The 17,360-nt window shown below is 42.5% G+C and overlaps 1 protein-coding gene across 1 annotated transcript; it reads left to right on the forward strand.

The window, feature by feature from the left end:
- Positions 1–1,304: 1,304 nt before the first annotated feature.
- On the forward strand, positions 1,305–16,778 carry LOC128520471 (C-C chemokine receptor type 5-like). The gene is made up of 3 exons (XM_053494726.1): positions 1,305–1,500; positions 14,429–14,499; positions 15,323–16,778. Exons 2-3 carry the CDS (start codon positions 14,441–14,443, stop codon positions 16,344–16,346), a joined length of 1,083 nt encoding a protein of 360 aa, XP_053350701.1. The 5' UTR covers positions 1,305–1,500; positions 14,429–14,440; the 3' UTR covers positions 16,347–16,778.
- Positions 16,779–17,360: the final 582 nt, after the last annotated feature.

Below are 17,360 nucleotides of genomic sequence, written 5' to 3' on the forward strand. Positions count from 1 at the left end.
GAAGGGGGAGAGAGAACAGTTAGGTATGGTCACAATCACATAATTTATAATGTGAATGTATATTTAGTGTAGAGTGCAAGCAGAGACTCTGGCAGGACTACCTATAACAGCATAACTAATAGGAAGAGCCAGAAGGAAACACGGACATGAGGGCTTCCTGAGATGTAAAGTAAACAGTTACTTCACCGTCAACAAACCTGAGTGATCAATGAGAGTGGGGAAGACAGCATCCAAATTTTTGAATGTAAAATTCAGGAGTGTATCATGGACTGTGAATGTGAAAATTGTCCTTCGTGTGTAAATCACCCTGAATTTGTGTAGAACAGGATGCACGTGGAAGTTATTACCCAACCAGTGTTTATTTCCAACCAGTGTGCTGATTTTCATCAGCCCTTTTAAGCATGTTAATGCTCCAAAAACTTTTTTTATTTAAATCCTTAGAACATGGGTGCGCCTACACAAAATATGACACCATAGGAGTGAAGCCATGGTGCTTGGGCCCTAACAAGGGTGATACTGTAGGTCATATGTAATTTGCATTAATGTTTGGCTACCTTTTGCACATGTCCCAAAGTATTACTATGTAAAGTTTGCATGTTAACATTGTCTGTAATGGTGAGATTAAAAAAGAGCTCTTGCCAGGAGCTTATCACACGCTTACTACATTGCTACTCCCTCTGGTGTGTTGAAAAATTGTTATGCGCTAAAAGTCCCCCTGCCAGGGATTGCAACACACACACACACACACACACACACACACACACACACACACACACACACACACCATTTCTATCAAATAGTACATTACAACATACTTTTATATGTTTTATTATGAATATTAACTGTTGATTAGAGACTGGAAAAACTTATATAAAATCTTAAAATCAGGGCTTCTCATACTGTTTATCTCAAAGATCTACATCTGATTTTATTCATGATCAGATGTAGGGATTGTAATATATAATAAAGTAGTTGTCCTAGGCTGCGTTTATTTAAAAAAAAAAAAAAATCAAAAAAGACACTCATTCTGTATCTGCAAATGTGGAGAATCCTCGGGTGTTATGTGTCAACCTGGGTGCAGCATCACGCAGTCCACGTTGCCATGACAACCAAATATTCCTAGCGCGCAAAGATCTATGACTTTGATCTATACGCCCCTGGATGAAAACAGTCATAAAACTGCGCAAAGGAGCGCAAGTACTAAGTACAGTATATTTCGCTTTAAATATTGCGCAAAAGCATTTACTATATGCTCATGTTTTTTTTATAGTCAAGATTAATTAAAGGGTTTCTCAATATTTCAATTTAAACCAAGTTTATCTAAGTTTATTAACTTACACCCTATGGTGTACAGTATGTATGCAGTGACGGTGAGCAGAGGTTCTACCCCTTAGTATTTGGGGACGCGTCTGTCTCATCCCTCCCATTCCTATGTCTCTGACTCCTCCACCCGTACTCTCCGCAGAACGACGCGAGCTCCAGCTGCTGTGAACAACCAAGGTACACTTTTACTTTCTGTTTTATAGGGAATAGTTTTAGGATTCTCTGCAGACGTCGCTACATACGGGCATTTCTAGTGCCGACCGTCTTTGTTGCTGCGATAAGCTTTGCGCTTTTCCCGGGTTTTTTAAATCATGGAAGCGCATCAGAACTTACTTTGTGTGTGTTTTATATATATTTTAAAAACAGCAACGTAAGTAGGGTTAAGTAGGTGAATCTCTACTTACGTAGCAAAATTTATTAACACAACAGATTAGTTTTAACGAGAGGAATCATCAGCATCGTATCCGAACTGAATTCTAATGATGTGTGCATTTAGTTTGTACAGCATCTGTGTAGTTATTATACATGCGTCCATGGCACAGTACTTAAATTACATCAAATCAGTTTCAAATCAGTATCGCACATAAACTGTGACTTCCCGCCCTGTCACACTGCGCCGAAGACCGTGAAGTTTTTTTTATCAAGTCCATACTATTTTCTAGCCACGTCCCAGGCAGCTTCTCAATGCCTTTACTATATTCTCACTAATTTTCTATAACACACATGACTGTGCGCTCATCAGGTCCAATGAGATCAAATCAGATCGCACTGCGCTCTTGCCAGGAGCTTTTCACACACTTATTACATTACATTGTTATTGCGTCTGGTGCGTTCCAAAACTGTTATGCGCTAAAATCCCCCCTGCCAGGGACTGCAACACACACAAACACACAATTTCTCTCAAATATTATATTACAACATACATTTATATGTTTAATAATAATAATAATAATAATAATAATAATAATAATTATTATTATTATTATTATTATTATTATTATTATAATAGGTTTGTAATACAGAAATGTGTACAGTACACTAAATGAATATATCAAACAAATTACTGTCATTAATTTGTTAATAATCGTTTTAACATCTTTATATTGTATATGGATTATGAAAAGATTTTTTTCTTAAATGTTTAAGTTTATTAACTTCTTACTGCGTTCACCCAATTTTTTTGGAGACATAGAGGGAACATGAAACATATGACATGGACATGTAAAGATCTGACAAACTTGAAATTGAGTGCGAGTTTACTGTTTCCAAATACTTCTTTATTAGGCTTTATTCATGCAGTGTAAAACACGGGTCATAGAGCTAACATATCCGCAGCAGTCCAAGTTGAGGGCATGTAAAATACCCAAAATGAGAGCCCAGTGTTTTCTTAAATCAAAATGTTAAGTAAAATTGAAATTATGAGCGGTTACACTTAAATAATTCTTGTATGATTGTACCTGGGTGAGAGTTTTCTTGATTCTGTGTGAAGATGTAGATTTCTTGTCGACAGCCATACTTTGTCACCTACGTTGTACATTCGTCCCGGAGAGTGTCAACGGCGATGTTGGGTGATGTAGCGGGCATTGGCACATTGAATGGCAGTGTGGGTTTGGTTTCACAATCGTTGACTTCAGCGGACCAACTGTTGGGCCGACAGTACATCAACCTCTGTGGCATACCTCAAATGGGCTTAGGTTGCTGGCGGATGATAAGTGGAGGTTATGTGACAGTTCTTCCCAGATGAGGTAGCGGGCCCAGGAGCATTGACGATCGGCGACAAAACTTCTCTTCAGTTGTTGGTTGGTTTGTTCTGTCTGACCATTAGTCTGGGGATAATATCCAGATGACAGACTACAAGTGGTATTGATCAGACGCCAGAAGGCCAGAACCGGGTGGTGAACTGGGGCCCACTTTCCGAGATGATGTCTTTTGGGAACCCATGCAGGTGGACTATGTTTTCTAATATCAGTTCGGCTGTCTTTTTAGCTGACAGGAGTCCGGTGAGAGCCACCAGATGCACGGCTTTGGAGAACCGATCCACGATGGTCAGGATGGTGTTTATTTCCTCGGAAACCAGCAGGCCGGTGATGAAATCGACGGCAATGTGCGTCCAGGGCCGGCGGGGAACAGGAAGCAGTTGAAGTTCTCTAGGTGTCAGCGGGTTGGTGTCCTTGGCCCTGGAGATCTTCCTTATGTTGTCGGGAGAGGGCGTCTGCCTTGGTGTTCTTGGACCCCGGGAGGTACGGAAGATGGAAATTAGGCGCCTGCCTTGGATTGAGCTGTTTGACGGTTTGGATGGTGATTAAGTTCTGGTGATCGGTCCCAATGATGAATGGCTCCCTGACGCCCTGGAGCCAGTGATGCCATTCCTCCAAAGCCCACTTTATAGCCAACAGACCGCGGTCCCCTACACTGTATCGCTGCTGAGTGAGGTAAATTTTTTTGGAAAAGAAACCACAAGGGTGTAGTTTCTGATCTGGACCTCGCTGGGAGAGAACAGCCCCCGCGCCCCGAGGCATCTACCTCCACAACGAATAGCTTCTTTAAATTTTTTTATCCAATTTTATTTGTATAGCGCTTTTAGCAATTGTCATTGCTTCAAAGCAGCTTCACACAATCAAAAAAATGTTTTAAGTTTGTATGAAATGTGAATGTGTATGAATCAGAATGGTCAGTTTGTCCCTGGTGAGCAAGCCGAGGGCAACAGTGGCAAGGAAAAACTCTCTGAGATGGTAATAGGAAAAAACTTTGAGAGGAACCAGACTCAACAGGGAACCCATCGTCATTTGGGTGAAACAGAAAGCAGTAAATGATCTGCATTTATACAGTGTGTTAGGTGGCAGGCAGTTCAGCTATGATAGCTGATGTTAATTGATGTTAATATGGAGTCCAGGTAGTTATTGAAAACTCAGTTAGACTTGTAGGAAGTTCCAGTGCTGAACCTTCGAACTGTCAACTCCCCAGAGAAACAGTTGCCAACACCAGTCGAGGCCAGAACAATCTTCTAGGTAGAGAGAATCATCCCCAAAACAAGATGTATCCCAAAGAAACACACGGGGCATCCATGTGACGAGATCTCCAACCAGAAGCGGGGCACCAGGATGCACAGAATCAAGAATCAAGAAAACTCTCACCCAGGTACAATCATACAAGAATTATTTAAGTGTAACTGCTCATAATTTCAATTTTACTTAACATTTTGATTTAAGAAAACACTGGGCTCTCATTTTGGGTATTTTACATGCCCTCAACTTGGACTGCTGCGGATATGTTAGCTCTATGACCCGTGTTTTACACTGCATGAATAGAGCCTAATACAGTCAGACAGGTCCGGAGGGCAGAGGGAGTCTGAATCACTGACAGCATAACTAAAAGGGAGAGCCAGAAGGAAACACAAACATGGGGGCTTCCTGAGATGTACTGTAAAGCAAACAATCACCTCACCGTTAGCAAACCTGAGTGATCAATGAGAGTGAGGAAGACAGCATCTAAACAAACCAGTTCACCGTAATACTCTACGTCCATGAGTCCCCCAGATCTGCTCCTTTACCTTAGGCAAATCTATTTATAAAAATGTTCGGCTAAATAAATAGGTTTTTAGCCTGGACTTAAACACTGAGACTGTGTTTGAGTCCCGAACACCATTTGGAAGACTATTCCATAATTTTGGGGCTTTGTAAGAAAAAGCTCTGCCCCCAGCTGTAGTTTTCATAAAACGCGATACTGACAAGCAGCCTGCATCCTTTGATCGAAGTAGGCGTGGCGGATTGTAAGACACTAGCAGTTCGCTCAGGTACTGCGGCGCGAGACCATTTAATGCTTTATATGTCAAGAGTAGTATTTTAAATTCAATGCGAAATTTCACAGGGAGCCAATGCAGTGAAGATAAGATAGGGGTGATGTGCTCATATGTTCTGGTTCTAGTGAGGACTCTCGCTGCTGCATTCTGGACTAGCTGAAGCTTATTTATGCACCTAGCTGAACAACCAGACAGTAAGGCATTACAATAGTCCAACCTAGAGGTGATAAAAGCATGAACTAGTTTTTCTGCATCGTTTAGCGACAATATATTTCTTATCTTGGCAATATTTCTGAGGTAAAAGAATGCTATCTTGGTAATATTATCTACACGAGCTTCAAATGAAAGGCTGCAATCTATAATCACACCAAGGTCTTTTACTGTTGCACTTGATGGAACAGAAAGGCCATCTAAAGTTACGGTGTGATCTAAAATTTTACCCCTAGCTGTATTCGGTCCTATGACTAGAACTCAAAACTAATACCATGCTTACGGATAATGTTGCCCAGAGTAAGCAAGACTCATTCTGTCTTATCCGGATTAAGCAGAAGGAAGTTAATTAGCATCCAATTTCTTATGTCCTGCACACACTGCTCAACTTTAGTAAGCTGTTTTTTCTCATCAGGTTTTGCTTAACATATTCAATTAAATTCAATTTGATTTGTATAGCGCTTTTAACGATTTACATCATCACAAAGCAGCCTTACACATTTAAAAGAATTAAGTTTGTATTAAATGTGAATGTGTATGAATCAAAATTATATAATTGTCTCTAATGAACAAGCCTAGGACGACGGCGACAGTGGCAAGGAAAAACTCCCTGAGATGGTAATAGGAAGAAACCTTAAAAGGAACCAGACTCAACAGGGAACCCATCCTCATCTGGGTGAAAACAGATAGCAGGGATTGATGTGCATAATAATATGCGAGACTGGAAGTTCAGTATAAGAGGGAACGTGTAAGATTAAAGTCTAGTTTGTTCCTGGAGGCTCAGGTAGACTGTGAGAAATTCCAGTCCTGAACTATTGAGTGACTGAAGTCACAGGTCCTCAGAGAACAGCTGTCTGCATCAGTCGAGGACAGGACCACCTTCATGGAAAAGTGGAACCATCCCCACTCACCACACGCATTCCAGACAGACCACACGGGGCATCCATGTGATAAGATCTCCAACCAAAAGCAGGACTCCAGAATAAGTTAGACAGGTCCAGCGGGCAGAGGAGGTCTGGATCACTGGCAGCTCAGGAGCGACATTTATAGCTCGACAGAGAGATAGGTAGAGGAAAAAGAAGAGATGGAGAGAGAGAGGGGATAGAGTAGAAAAGGAGAGAGCAAAAGAGATATAGAAATAACAGTTAGGTATGGTCACAGTCAAAGAATGTATAAGGTGAATGTATATTTAGTGCAGAGTGCAAGTAGGGACTCCAGCAGGACTAACTATGACAGCATAACTAAAAAGGGAGAGCCAGAAGGAAACACAGACATGAGGGCTTCCAGAGATGTAAAGCAACCAATCACCTCACCGTCAACAAACCTGAGTGATCAATGAGAGTGGGGAAGACATTCACAGGAAGCCAGTGCAATGTGGATAAGATAGGGGTGATGTGCTCATATCTTCTGGTTCGAGTGAGGACTCTCGCTGCTGCATTCTGGACTAATTGAACCTTGTTTAAGCACCTAGTTGAACAAACAGACAGTAAGGCGTTACAATAATCCGACCTAGACGTAATAAAAGCATGAACTAATATATAACATATATAATATTTAACATATAACTGTGTGTCGTCAGCATAACAATGAAAACTAATACCATGCTTACGGATTATGTTGCCCAGAGGAAGCATGTAAAGGGAAAAAAGCAGTGGACCTAAAACTGAACCCTGCGGAACGCCAAACTCCACTAGAGAACATGCAAAATAATCACCATTTAAGTCTACATACTGATAACGATCGGTCAGATAGGATCTGAGCCAGGAGAGGGCTGTACCCTTAATTCCTATTACATTTTCTAATCTGTGAAGAAGAATAGTGATCAATGGTGTTAAAAGCTGCAATGAGGTCGAGTAATACAAGCATAGTTACACAACCCTGATCAGAGGCCAACAGGAGGTCATTTACTACTTTAACAAGTGTTGTCTTTGTGCTGTGATGAGGCCTAAATCCTGACTGATACAGTTCATGTATGCCATTTCTATGTAGATATGAGCATAGCTGCTCCGCTACTATTTTTTCCAGAATCTTAGGGATAAAGGGGAGGTTTGATATTGGACTGTAATTGCACAGCTGACAGGGGTTGAGGTCAGGTTCCTTAATTATTGGTTTAATAACTGCTAATATAAAAGATTTTGGAACATAACCAATGCTGAGTGAAGAATTCTTCTTTGCATCTGGTTGGAGAAGTATGGGAGCGGTGGTGAAGGGCGACAAAGTTAATTGAATGCAGAGATGGCAGTGGGGTTGAGGGTGAAGCGATGGGATGATGGACGTGTTAGGACGGTTAATGGTGCTGCAATCCAAGTTGTAGGCGCTCCGGAAGTCCAACTTAGTAAATATGATGGCACCAGAGAGGGCATCCAGGGCTAAGTTGGTGAGCGGCAAGGGGTGTCGGTTTTTGATGGTGATATTGTTTAGCCCCCGATAATCGACACATGGACGAAGTTCGCCACCTTTCTTCTTCACGAAGAAAAACCCTGCGGCAGCAGGCGAAGAGGAGGGCTGGATGGTGCCGTGGCGGAGAGTGTTGGATACATACTCCTCCATCGCCTGCGTCTCTGTGGTGGATAGGGAGTAAAGATAGCTGCGGGGTGGGACTGTACCTGGCTGAAGGTCAATGGCCAGGTCATATGGACAGTGAGAAGGAAGGTGTGTACGCCATCTCCGATAGGCGGCGGGGATGGCGTAGTTGTCGACATCGGGGGCCTCTGACTCCCTAGAACACGTCCCAGCCAGTGCCTGTTGGCAAAGTTCGGTGCAGGTCGGGGATCAGTGCAAAATCTGGTTTTGAGTCCATGAGATGAGTGGGTCATGCTGTAGCAGAAAGGGGTGTCCGAGGATGATCAGTGGAGATGATACAGAGGTAAGGTGGAACCGGATATTTTCTTGGTGCTGATCGATGGTAAGGGTAATGGGTTGGGTTTGAGTGGTAATGGGGCTGGATGAAAGGGGCCGACGATCGACAGATGTGATTTGAACTGGCTGGGATAACGCCTCGATTTTTACACCCAGTTTTTTGGCATAAGAAGAGTCAATGAAGTTACCTGCGGCACCCGAGTCGATGAACGCAGTACACAGTCCCCGTTTGCGTAGGAGAAGATGGGTGTTGTTACATTGCCATCTTGAACTGCCATCATTTCTCCCTTTTTTCCCACGCTGTCATGTCCTCTCGCTCTCACACATGCTCATTTTTTTCTGGCTGTCATGCTTTTTCACACGCCCTGCCTCTTTACACACCGACATCCCATTCACAACTAATTTCTTCCGGCATTTAAGGAAGCGCAGAGCGCTGTCTCGCTGCCAGATTATTGCATGCCTTCAAGAGCCCAGTTTCCTTGTTTCTTTTTGTGTAAGTTGTTTCCGTCTTCGACCTCGCTTGTTCTCGGTTTTCGCTTCTAGTCTCTCGTTTTTGGATCTCGTTTGCTGTTTGTTTCCTGGCTGTTTTTGACCCTTCGCTTCGGTTCACAGTTACGTCTCTGCTCGCTCTCCTTTCTGATTTTTTTGCCTCGCTGACTGACTCATTGGCTTTGAACTCTCACACTGGCTCACGACAACGTCTCTGCTCGCTCCCTTTTGAATCACGCTCCGCGGACTGATTTTTCTGTTTTTTCGACCTGTTTTTCCAACCCTGTATTACATCATTGGGATTCCCCAACACAGAAGTGCTCCACCGCCGACGTGCCACGCCCCCTTTTTGGCGCTGTAATCTGCACTTGGGTCCTGCTCCTTTAGCTCTCTTCATCTTTCTGCCGCGCCTGACAGGTGCTGGCGGCAGGGTTCTCAGGGCTGGCTTCGAGCAAAAGAGGAGGCGCTGATCGATCTGGAGGGCGAGTTGGATCAGCCCCTCCAGTGTGGCGGGGAGCTCTCGGCCGGCGAGTTCGTCCTTAATCCGAGAAGCCAGCGCTTTGTAGTAGGATGTCTGGAGCGCGGCGTCTCCCCAGGAGGTTTGCACCGCCAGAGTGCGGAAATTGGCAGTATAATGGCTCATGATCCTTCCTTGCCGCAGGTGGTACAGCTTTGTGTCAGTCTTCACCTCACCCACAGGATGTTCAAAAGTGAGCTTTAGCTGTCGGGTGAATTCATTATATGAATAGCCGGTGTCTGAATCAGAAGGAAGGATTGCCGTGGCCCACTCTGCCTGCCCGGATAGCAACAAAACAAGGAGTGCAATGCGCAATCGATCGGTGGAGTATTTGGTGGAATTAAACTCAAACATCAGATCTAATGCAGTTAGAAAAACACTACACTTCTCGTCCGTGCCATCCCATTTATCCAGTAGTGAGAGAAAAAAATCAGTAGGTGGGGGGGCTAGCTGTGACAGTCAGGACGGGAGGCCAACTAGCCGCGCGGAGGACTACCAGCCCAGGACTAAATGTGAGGAGCTTGTAAATGATCTCAAGGCAGTTGGGAACACAGTCACCAAACAAACCATTGGTAACACAATACGCCTGCATGGATTGAAATCCTTCAGCGCAGCAAGGCTTCCCCTCTCAAGAAGACACATGTACAGACCCGTCTGAGGTTTGCCAATGAACAGAGAAAGATTGGGATAAACTGCTGTGGTCAGATGAGATCAAAATTGAGCTCTTTGTCATCAACTCGACTTGCTGTTTTTGGAAGAAGAAAAATGCTGACTATGACACTAAGAACAACACAGTCTCTACAGTCAAGCACGGATTCCTTGAGAAGCTTCTGGCCGCACGCATTTCTGGGGCTTAAAACTGTATCCTTGGGGAAAAAAAAAGAAGCATTAGACGGCAGTTTCTGTTGGGTGGCCGGGGGCGGTGCCTCAATGACGCTCTCTTCCCCCTCTTAGCTATCTCCATATGAGTTAACCCTTTCATGGAGTAAGCTGTATTATCCCCTGTTTCCTGCCATCGAATTATTTATTTGTTTAAATATAGTTGATGTGGAAGCACTGAGTTATATGATGACACCCCGATAGAAAAGACAATTCCAGGCTATCTCTCTCCTGGGACATCACCCTTCCTAAAAAGCTAATACTTCCTTTCAAACTGTGTAGACTTTTATCTTCCCTGAAGGGAAAAGCTTTTCAGGCAGCAGGTCAGATTGGTGCTCCATTGCACACCATGGCGGTCTTCCAGGCCTACCATGCTGACCGGCTGAAAGACTTGAGCACTGGCGGGGCTCTTTAAAAAAATAAAAATAAATAAGGCGTATTGGAATTACACCCGGCCACAGACTTGTCTTGGCTCGTGTTATCGGCCGTTTTATGGCTGCGATGGTTTTTGCGAGGAGGCACTTGTGGCTGAATCTCAGGCGCATCAAGGATAAGGATCGTGCATTTCTCCTGGATGCCCCTATCTCGCTTCCGGCCTGTTTGGCGATATCGTTAACTCAGTCACCACTAGGTTCATGAGGCGAAGTTATATAAACAAGCCTTCGGGAAATTCCTTCACCGCCGTGCTCAAAGTTGGGACTGTCGGCCACCCAGTCTTGACCGGGTCTGACTCTTGCGAGGCGTGAAACACAAGGAGAGTGTTTTTGAGCCGGCCACCCCCTCGTAAAGATTGGGGTGGGACGCGCCTCACAATCCGCCTTGAAAGATGTCAGACTGGCAAATTGTCTTTTTCACAAAGAAGCCCTGAGGCTCATGTGCCCAGGACCATGGGGGTGCCCAACCCCCCTCCCCCAATAGGGAGAGGCCTTTCAGAATTCCGCCACCACTGGTGTTTCGGGCAACACCAGTCTCTAATAAAGTGTTAGTTCTTCGTTTTTTTCCTGCCATGTTTCAGGATGCCGAACATCTAACATCCCCCCCGGTTAACCAAACCGCCGGACTTTTGCCCTTTTCTGGGAAACTGGCAGCGTGGAAGCTACTGCCGAGTATATCTCCTTGGGTACTAAGCACTGTAGAGAGAAACTACAGGATTCAGTTTTCACATCACCCTCCACATTTCAATGGCGTGGTCTCCACTTCCATAAAACCGGAAAGTGCGCATCTGCTGACAGAAGTTGCTGGGGAATGGGGCCATGGAACATGTTCCCCTACCAGACAGTGAGTCAGGCTACTACAGTCGGTATTTCTTGGTTCCCAAAAGGAACGAGGGGCTGCGTCCAATTTTTAGATTTTGCGGGCTGTACCGCTATTTAAAATAAATAAATACAGCTTCATAATGTTGACTGTCAAAGTGATTGCTCTTAAATCTTACCAATCGATTGATTTGTGACAATCAATTGAAGGATGCCTATTATCATATAGAAATATTGCCATAACACAGGAAGTTCCTGAAGTTTGCTTTCGGGGGCGAAGCTTACCAGTATCGGGTCTTTTTATTTGGTCTAGCTCTCTCACCTGCACATATATAAAATGCATGGATGTAGTTCTGGCTCTTACGACTCCAGGGCATCCGTATTTGAATTACATAGATGACTGGCTGGCCCAGTCTCAGTAGCTAGCGCTTTGACATCAACATGTCATCCTAGCTCATCTTTGTCTCCAGGATTGAGACCCAAAGTCGAATCCATTCTCAACACCCTCAAGGAAATCAAGCTAGACCAGAAAGTGACCATCACTTTCAGAAATCTTAGCTCTCATAGCAGCTGTATTCACACCTTTGGGCCTACTGCACATGAGAGCATTTCAGTTGTGGCTAAGACAGGGGATTTCACTCTAGATGACCGTCCAGCCCAAGGGAGCTGGAGAGGCCTTCTTCTTGTGTGGCACATCAATTGCCTCGAAATGATGGCTCTATTTCTGGCCCTGAAGCACTTCCTCCAGCAGTTGAGAGGCTACCATGTCTTAGTGCGGGTGGACAACACTATGGCAGTCTCATATATATTAATCGCCAGGGTGGACTGTGCTCGCGCCGCTAAATAGCTAGCGCACCAGGTTCCTCTCTCTCAGGGCGATTTACATTCCAGGGCTGATGAATGTGGGAGCAGTTGTACTTTCCAGTCAATTTCTGACACACGGGGAATGGAAACCCCACCCCGAAGTAGTCAGTCAATCTGGGAGAGATTTTATGTAGCAGAGGTAGACCTCTTTTCCTCGCAATGTCAGCAAATGTCCCCTGTACTACTCTCTGACTTTTCCAGCCCCCCCTGGGTCTAGACACCTTGGCCCGTACGTGGCCCAGGTTACGCCTTTATGCATTTTTCCTGATAGCTCTGCTCCCGGAAGTCTTGGCGAGGGTCCATCAACAGCGTTTGCGCCTCTCATTAATAGCCCCCTGTTGGCCGAGTCTTAGGCGCAGTGGACGATATTTCATCCCCGGCCCGAGCTTTGGAACCTTCACTTTCGGTCCCTGAATGAGACCAATTAAGTCAAGCTGGTCTTCCAGCCAGCATAAATAAGACTATTCTCTTCACTTTGCCTCTAGGAATCAGGGCTCATTCAACCAGGGGGATCGCCTCATCTATTGCACTAGCGGCAATAGAGGTATTCCTCTGCAGCAAGTGTGTGCGAAGCAGGTAGACTCAGTCCACTGCCGAATTGTCTCAGTACTGGAGTTTTTGCAGGAAAAGTTGTCCTCGGGCTTGTGCCCTAGTACTCTCAGGACGTACGTAATTGCATCCTCACTGAACTATTTTCCGAAAAGTTTCATAAACCCAACATGCACCATATTGTTTTTAAAGCCTTCTGTTCTCCGCCTTTACAGCTTCGGCGCAGGAGAGACTTCACTTACTATGTCCAGTACGTACTCTCCAGATTTACATCCACCGCATCAGCTAGTGGCGTAGGTCAGAACAGCCTTTACATGTTTTGGGGCCGCAACCGAGGGGCGGCCGCCACTACACTGGGTGAGAGATGCTATTGCCCTGTGAGGTGCGTTGGCTCACTTCGCCTCTAGGAATTAGGGCTTATTCAACCAAGGGGATCACCTCATCTATTGCACTAGCAGGAGGTATTCTCCTGCAGCAAGTGTGTGATGCAGAGGGTTGGTCCTCTCCGCACACATTTGTTACATTTATAGTCTGGATGTTCATGCTACTCCGGGCCCACGAGTCCTCGAGTTAGCTGCCCAGCCATAGTTCTGAGACCTTCTCGACCTTGTGCGCACACGCTACACAACCTTTGGGTCCAGACACTTGCGGCGACTTTGGTTCTCTCGTTCCCATAACGTCTCGGGTTACTTTGCTGTAACCCTGTTCCCTGAAAAGGCGGGAACGAGATGCTGCGTCCCAATGCCGCACTGCCTACGTGATCAGATGTCTGTTCAGACAAATTAATCTGAGGAATGTTTCCGGTTCACTCCTATTTATAACCCACAGCTGTGTCTCATCAGATGACGTCACCTGACCGAGGTTATAAAAGCCAAAATTTGGCGTGTTTGATACACACATGCTTCACAACCGGCAACATGACAAGATGTTTCCCATAGCGTTTTCACGCAGCATCTCGTTCCCGCCTTTTTAGGGAACAGGGTTACAGCAAAGTAACCTGAGACGATTTCTTAATGTTATTTAGCCAAAGCATTAACACAAATTGTTTACAAATTATTTTCATTTTGTTTTATTTGACAAATACTAATCTGGGTTATTTTGATGTGTTGTGATGTAATTTCCTTTAAATATACACTGTAAATACCAATAGTTATATTTTGAATTTAGGAGAAATATTGTCAGCATAAAAAAAAAAAAATTAAACAAAACTGTTCATCTTACCAACACATGCACTTGTAAGACAACAACAAAAGAAACATATATAATAAAATATATAGTGTAAAATTTATATTATTTTTTTCAGAGCTGTATAGAGGGAAAAATAAGGCTGTCTGTGGTTTATAAATGTATTTGGGTGCATACTGTAGGATGGCCTGGGTTGGTGTGGGATTTCCCGGCCTAAAATTGCACCCCAGTCTGGCCCTGGCTCCAAAAGTGCTGAAAAATCAGTCCAGGTGATATTGAATGAATTGGTTTGTCAAAACATCTACAGTAACTGTTACTGTATTTGTAAATACAGATTTTTCAATTCAAAAGTTTACTAAGTCATTTATTGACAAATGAGATTGTCAATAAATGCACAAAAACTGCAGACAAAACTGCATGAAAAAGAGGTGTGTTCAGTGTCACAGGTGCTTTACCCAACATTTAAGATTTTTTCCTTATTTTCTGTATCTTCAAATGCAGGTTTATGTATTTATGTTTGAAGCGGCAACAATGAACACGAGCAGTGGACCCTGGGAAGGAGCAGCAATCAGGTGAGTACATGTCATATATTAACACCAGTCAAATGCACTTGTTAAAGTCAGTATTTTTTTTCCATCTTGACATATGTCTAAATGCCCATTATAAAATAATGTAGGTATGGATATGAATATGTAGTTGCTTTCCTTAACAGTTCCTTGTATTAATACCCCTTGAAATTTTCTGTGTAGAACCACAAGGTGTAAACATTAATAAAAAGCAAATCTAAGGATGGGGATTACATTTACATTTAAAACACTGATAGCACTATGTATAGTTTTTTTACAGACTTACAATATAATAGTTACAAAACTGCATGAACAATACTCATAAATCGACCCATATTGCTAATCAAAAAAGCAAGAAAAAAAAAAACACAAAAATATGAAAAAGTCCTGCTAGTAGTTCATACATTAGAAGTTGTCGAATTGCTTTTATTAGAAGTTGCTGAGATGTTTTACAACAGGAAAAAGACCACTACATTCAAATACAAAAACTAACTTTTATGAGCAACAACAATAGCAAGAAGTCAAGGATAAAAACTGCATATCTTATAGAAATCGTGTATTTTGCAATTATATTGCTGCATAAATAGTCTCATAAACTTTTTTCAGTTCTATGTACAGGCAGTTACACTTCATACTGCCGTCAAAAACTAAATTAAGGTTGTAAAATTGTACTCTCTGCATGGGATATAATTTATTTACCTACAACTTTAACAGTTGTTAAAATATATGATAAGATAAAACATTCTGGTGTTAAATCGTCACTGCACTTTAGCTCAATTTCTCATTTAGTAAACCTCTCTTGCAATATCTTATTCTTCACTGTTTTCAGCACAACTGAATATGATTATTCTGATTTTGGACTTATTGCACCATGTGAATACGGACCCCATGCAAGCCGGTTCCTCCCAGTGCTCTACTCCCTGTTCTTCGTGGTGGGCTTCCTGGGCAACATGCTGGTGCTGTGGGTGATCCTGAGAAGTGTTCAGATAAAAAGCATGACTGATGTGTCTCTCCTGAACCTGGCGATCGCTGACCTTCTACTAATCTTCACTCTCCCGTTCCTGGCTCACTATGCCAGAGATACCTGGGTATTTGGTAACACCATGTGCACTCTGGTCCTTAGTGTGTACTACATTGGATTTTATGCTAGTATTATCTTTATTGTGCTGATGGGCATCGACAGATACTTGACTATCGTTCATTCTGTGTTCGCCTTGAAAATCCAAACAAAGGCTTTAGGGATTTTAGCAAGCATGGTAGTCTGGATGATAGCTGTTGCAGCATCATTTCCTGAGGTACTGTATCTTGGAGTTGAAACATTTGGAAAAGAATTAGTTTGCAGTGCTTATCCAAAAACTAAAGAAAGTCACAATGAGGTGAGAAGTGCAGCTTTCATTAAAATGAATGTTTTGGGCATGCTGATCCCACTAATTATTGTGGGATTTTGTTATTCGATGGTGCTCAGAAAACTTCAGACCCTTCATACATCCAAAAAACAAGTCATTCGTCTCGTTGTTGTGGTCACAGTAGTTTTCCTCTGCTGTTGGATACCGTACAACATTGCAGCACTCCTTAAAGCACTGGAACTAAAGCACATCCTGTCTCCAGAGTGTGCGTCCAGCAAAAGTATCCAAATGATGCTGCAAGTCACTGAAGCCGTGGCGTACTCACACAGCTGTCTCAATCCGTTCCTCTATGTGTTTGTGGGTGAAAAGTTCAAGAAGCATCTCGCCAGGCTCCTCCTCCAGACGCCATGTGTCCATGTGCAGTGTATGAAGCGCTACACGACCCAGGTCTCAGGCTCAGTTGATCCACAAACTGAAAATGTTGATGAACTCTCAGTTGCCATCTAAATGCTCAAAGAACAGCATAATGTATATAAATACATCTACATGTCTTATAAATCTCTTAAATAAGTTAACAATTATTATAATATGCACCACTTGTGAATGGTTTGTGAAGTTTCAGAGTGGTTGCTTTAACCTTTTTACCTTTAATATGCATCGTTCACAAAAAATGTGTTTACAGTGTACTTATACAGTATATAACATTCATGGACATATAATTAGACAGTAATTAAGGATGAATTATTATGTTTGCATTTAACTGCACATACACATATGCAAGACATATATGAAATGGAAAAAGTAAGTAAATAGTGGTAATAGTATAATCCCATGTGACTGACCAAGCAAATTATCACTGTGTCTCAAATGTCATACTGTGTATTATTCTAGACAGTCATTGTGTATTAAGATGAATCACTTATTTTATCTTAAAACACATTTGAATATTATTTAAATAAAGCATTTTATTTAAGTTTTTTATTCATTTTATTTATTTAGTTTTTGTCTTAATAATAATCATAATAACTAATGATATTCATTATTTTATGATTCACATTATTAAGAAAACACCAAAACATTTTCACAATGTTAGAAGCACACAATTGTCTAAAATGTCTTTATATACTAAACATATATAGACACATTAAATAAACACCTACCAAATAAACATACCTGAAGAACACACAATTGAAAAGTTAATTATGTAGAATATGTAACTCCTACACACAAGGGAGCAATTAAAAATATGTAAAATAATCTAAAATATAATATAAAATGTTTTGAAATTAAAATGCATGGCATGTTGTAAGGTTAACAGACACAATAGACAGTAAAATATAATTTAAAAAATCTGCTTTTTTGGTGGATGTGCAGTTGGTAAGTTGGTTCAAATTAAATTGTACTGTAAAATATTTAAGGTAGTTGTGAATTAATTAGACATATAAGGTCAAAAGTGACCTGCAACAATCAAGGGTATATGTAACCCATTTGTGATCAGTTGTTTTAAGGGTCAAAAAGATT

The sequence above is a fragment of the Clarias gariepinus genome, chromosome 4, assembly GCF_024256425.1.
Source record: "Clarias gariepinus isolate MV-2021 ecotype Netherlands chromosome 4, CGAR_prim_01v2, whole genome shotgun sequence".
Lineage (NCBI taxonomy): Eukaryota > Metazoa > Chordata > Actinopteri > Siluriformes > Clariidae > Clarias > Clarias gariepinus.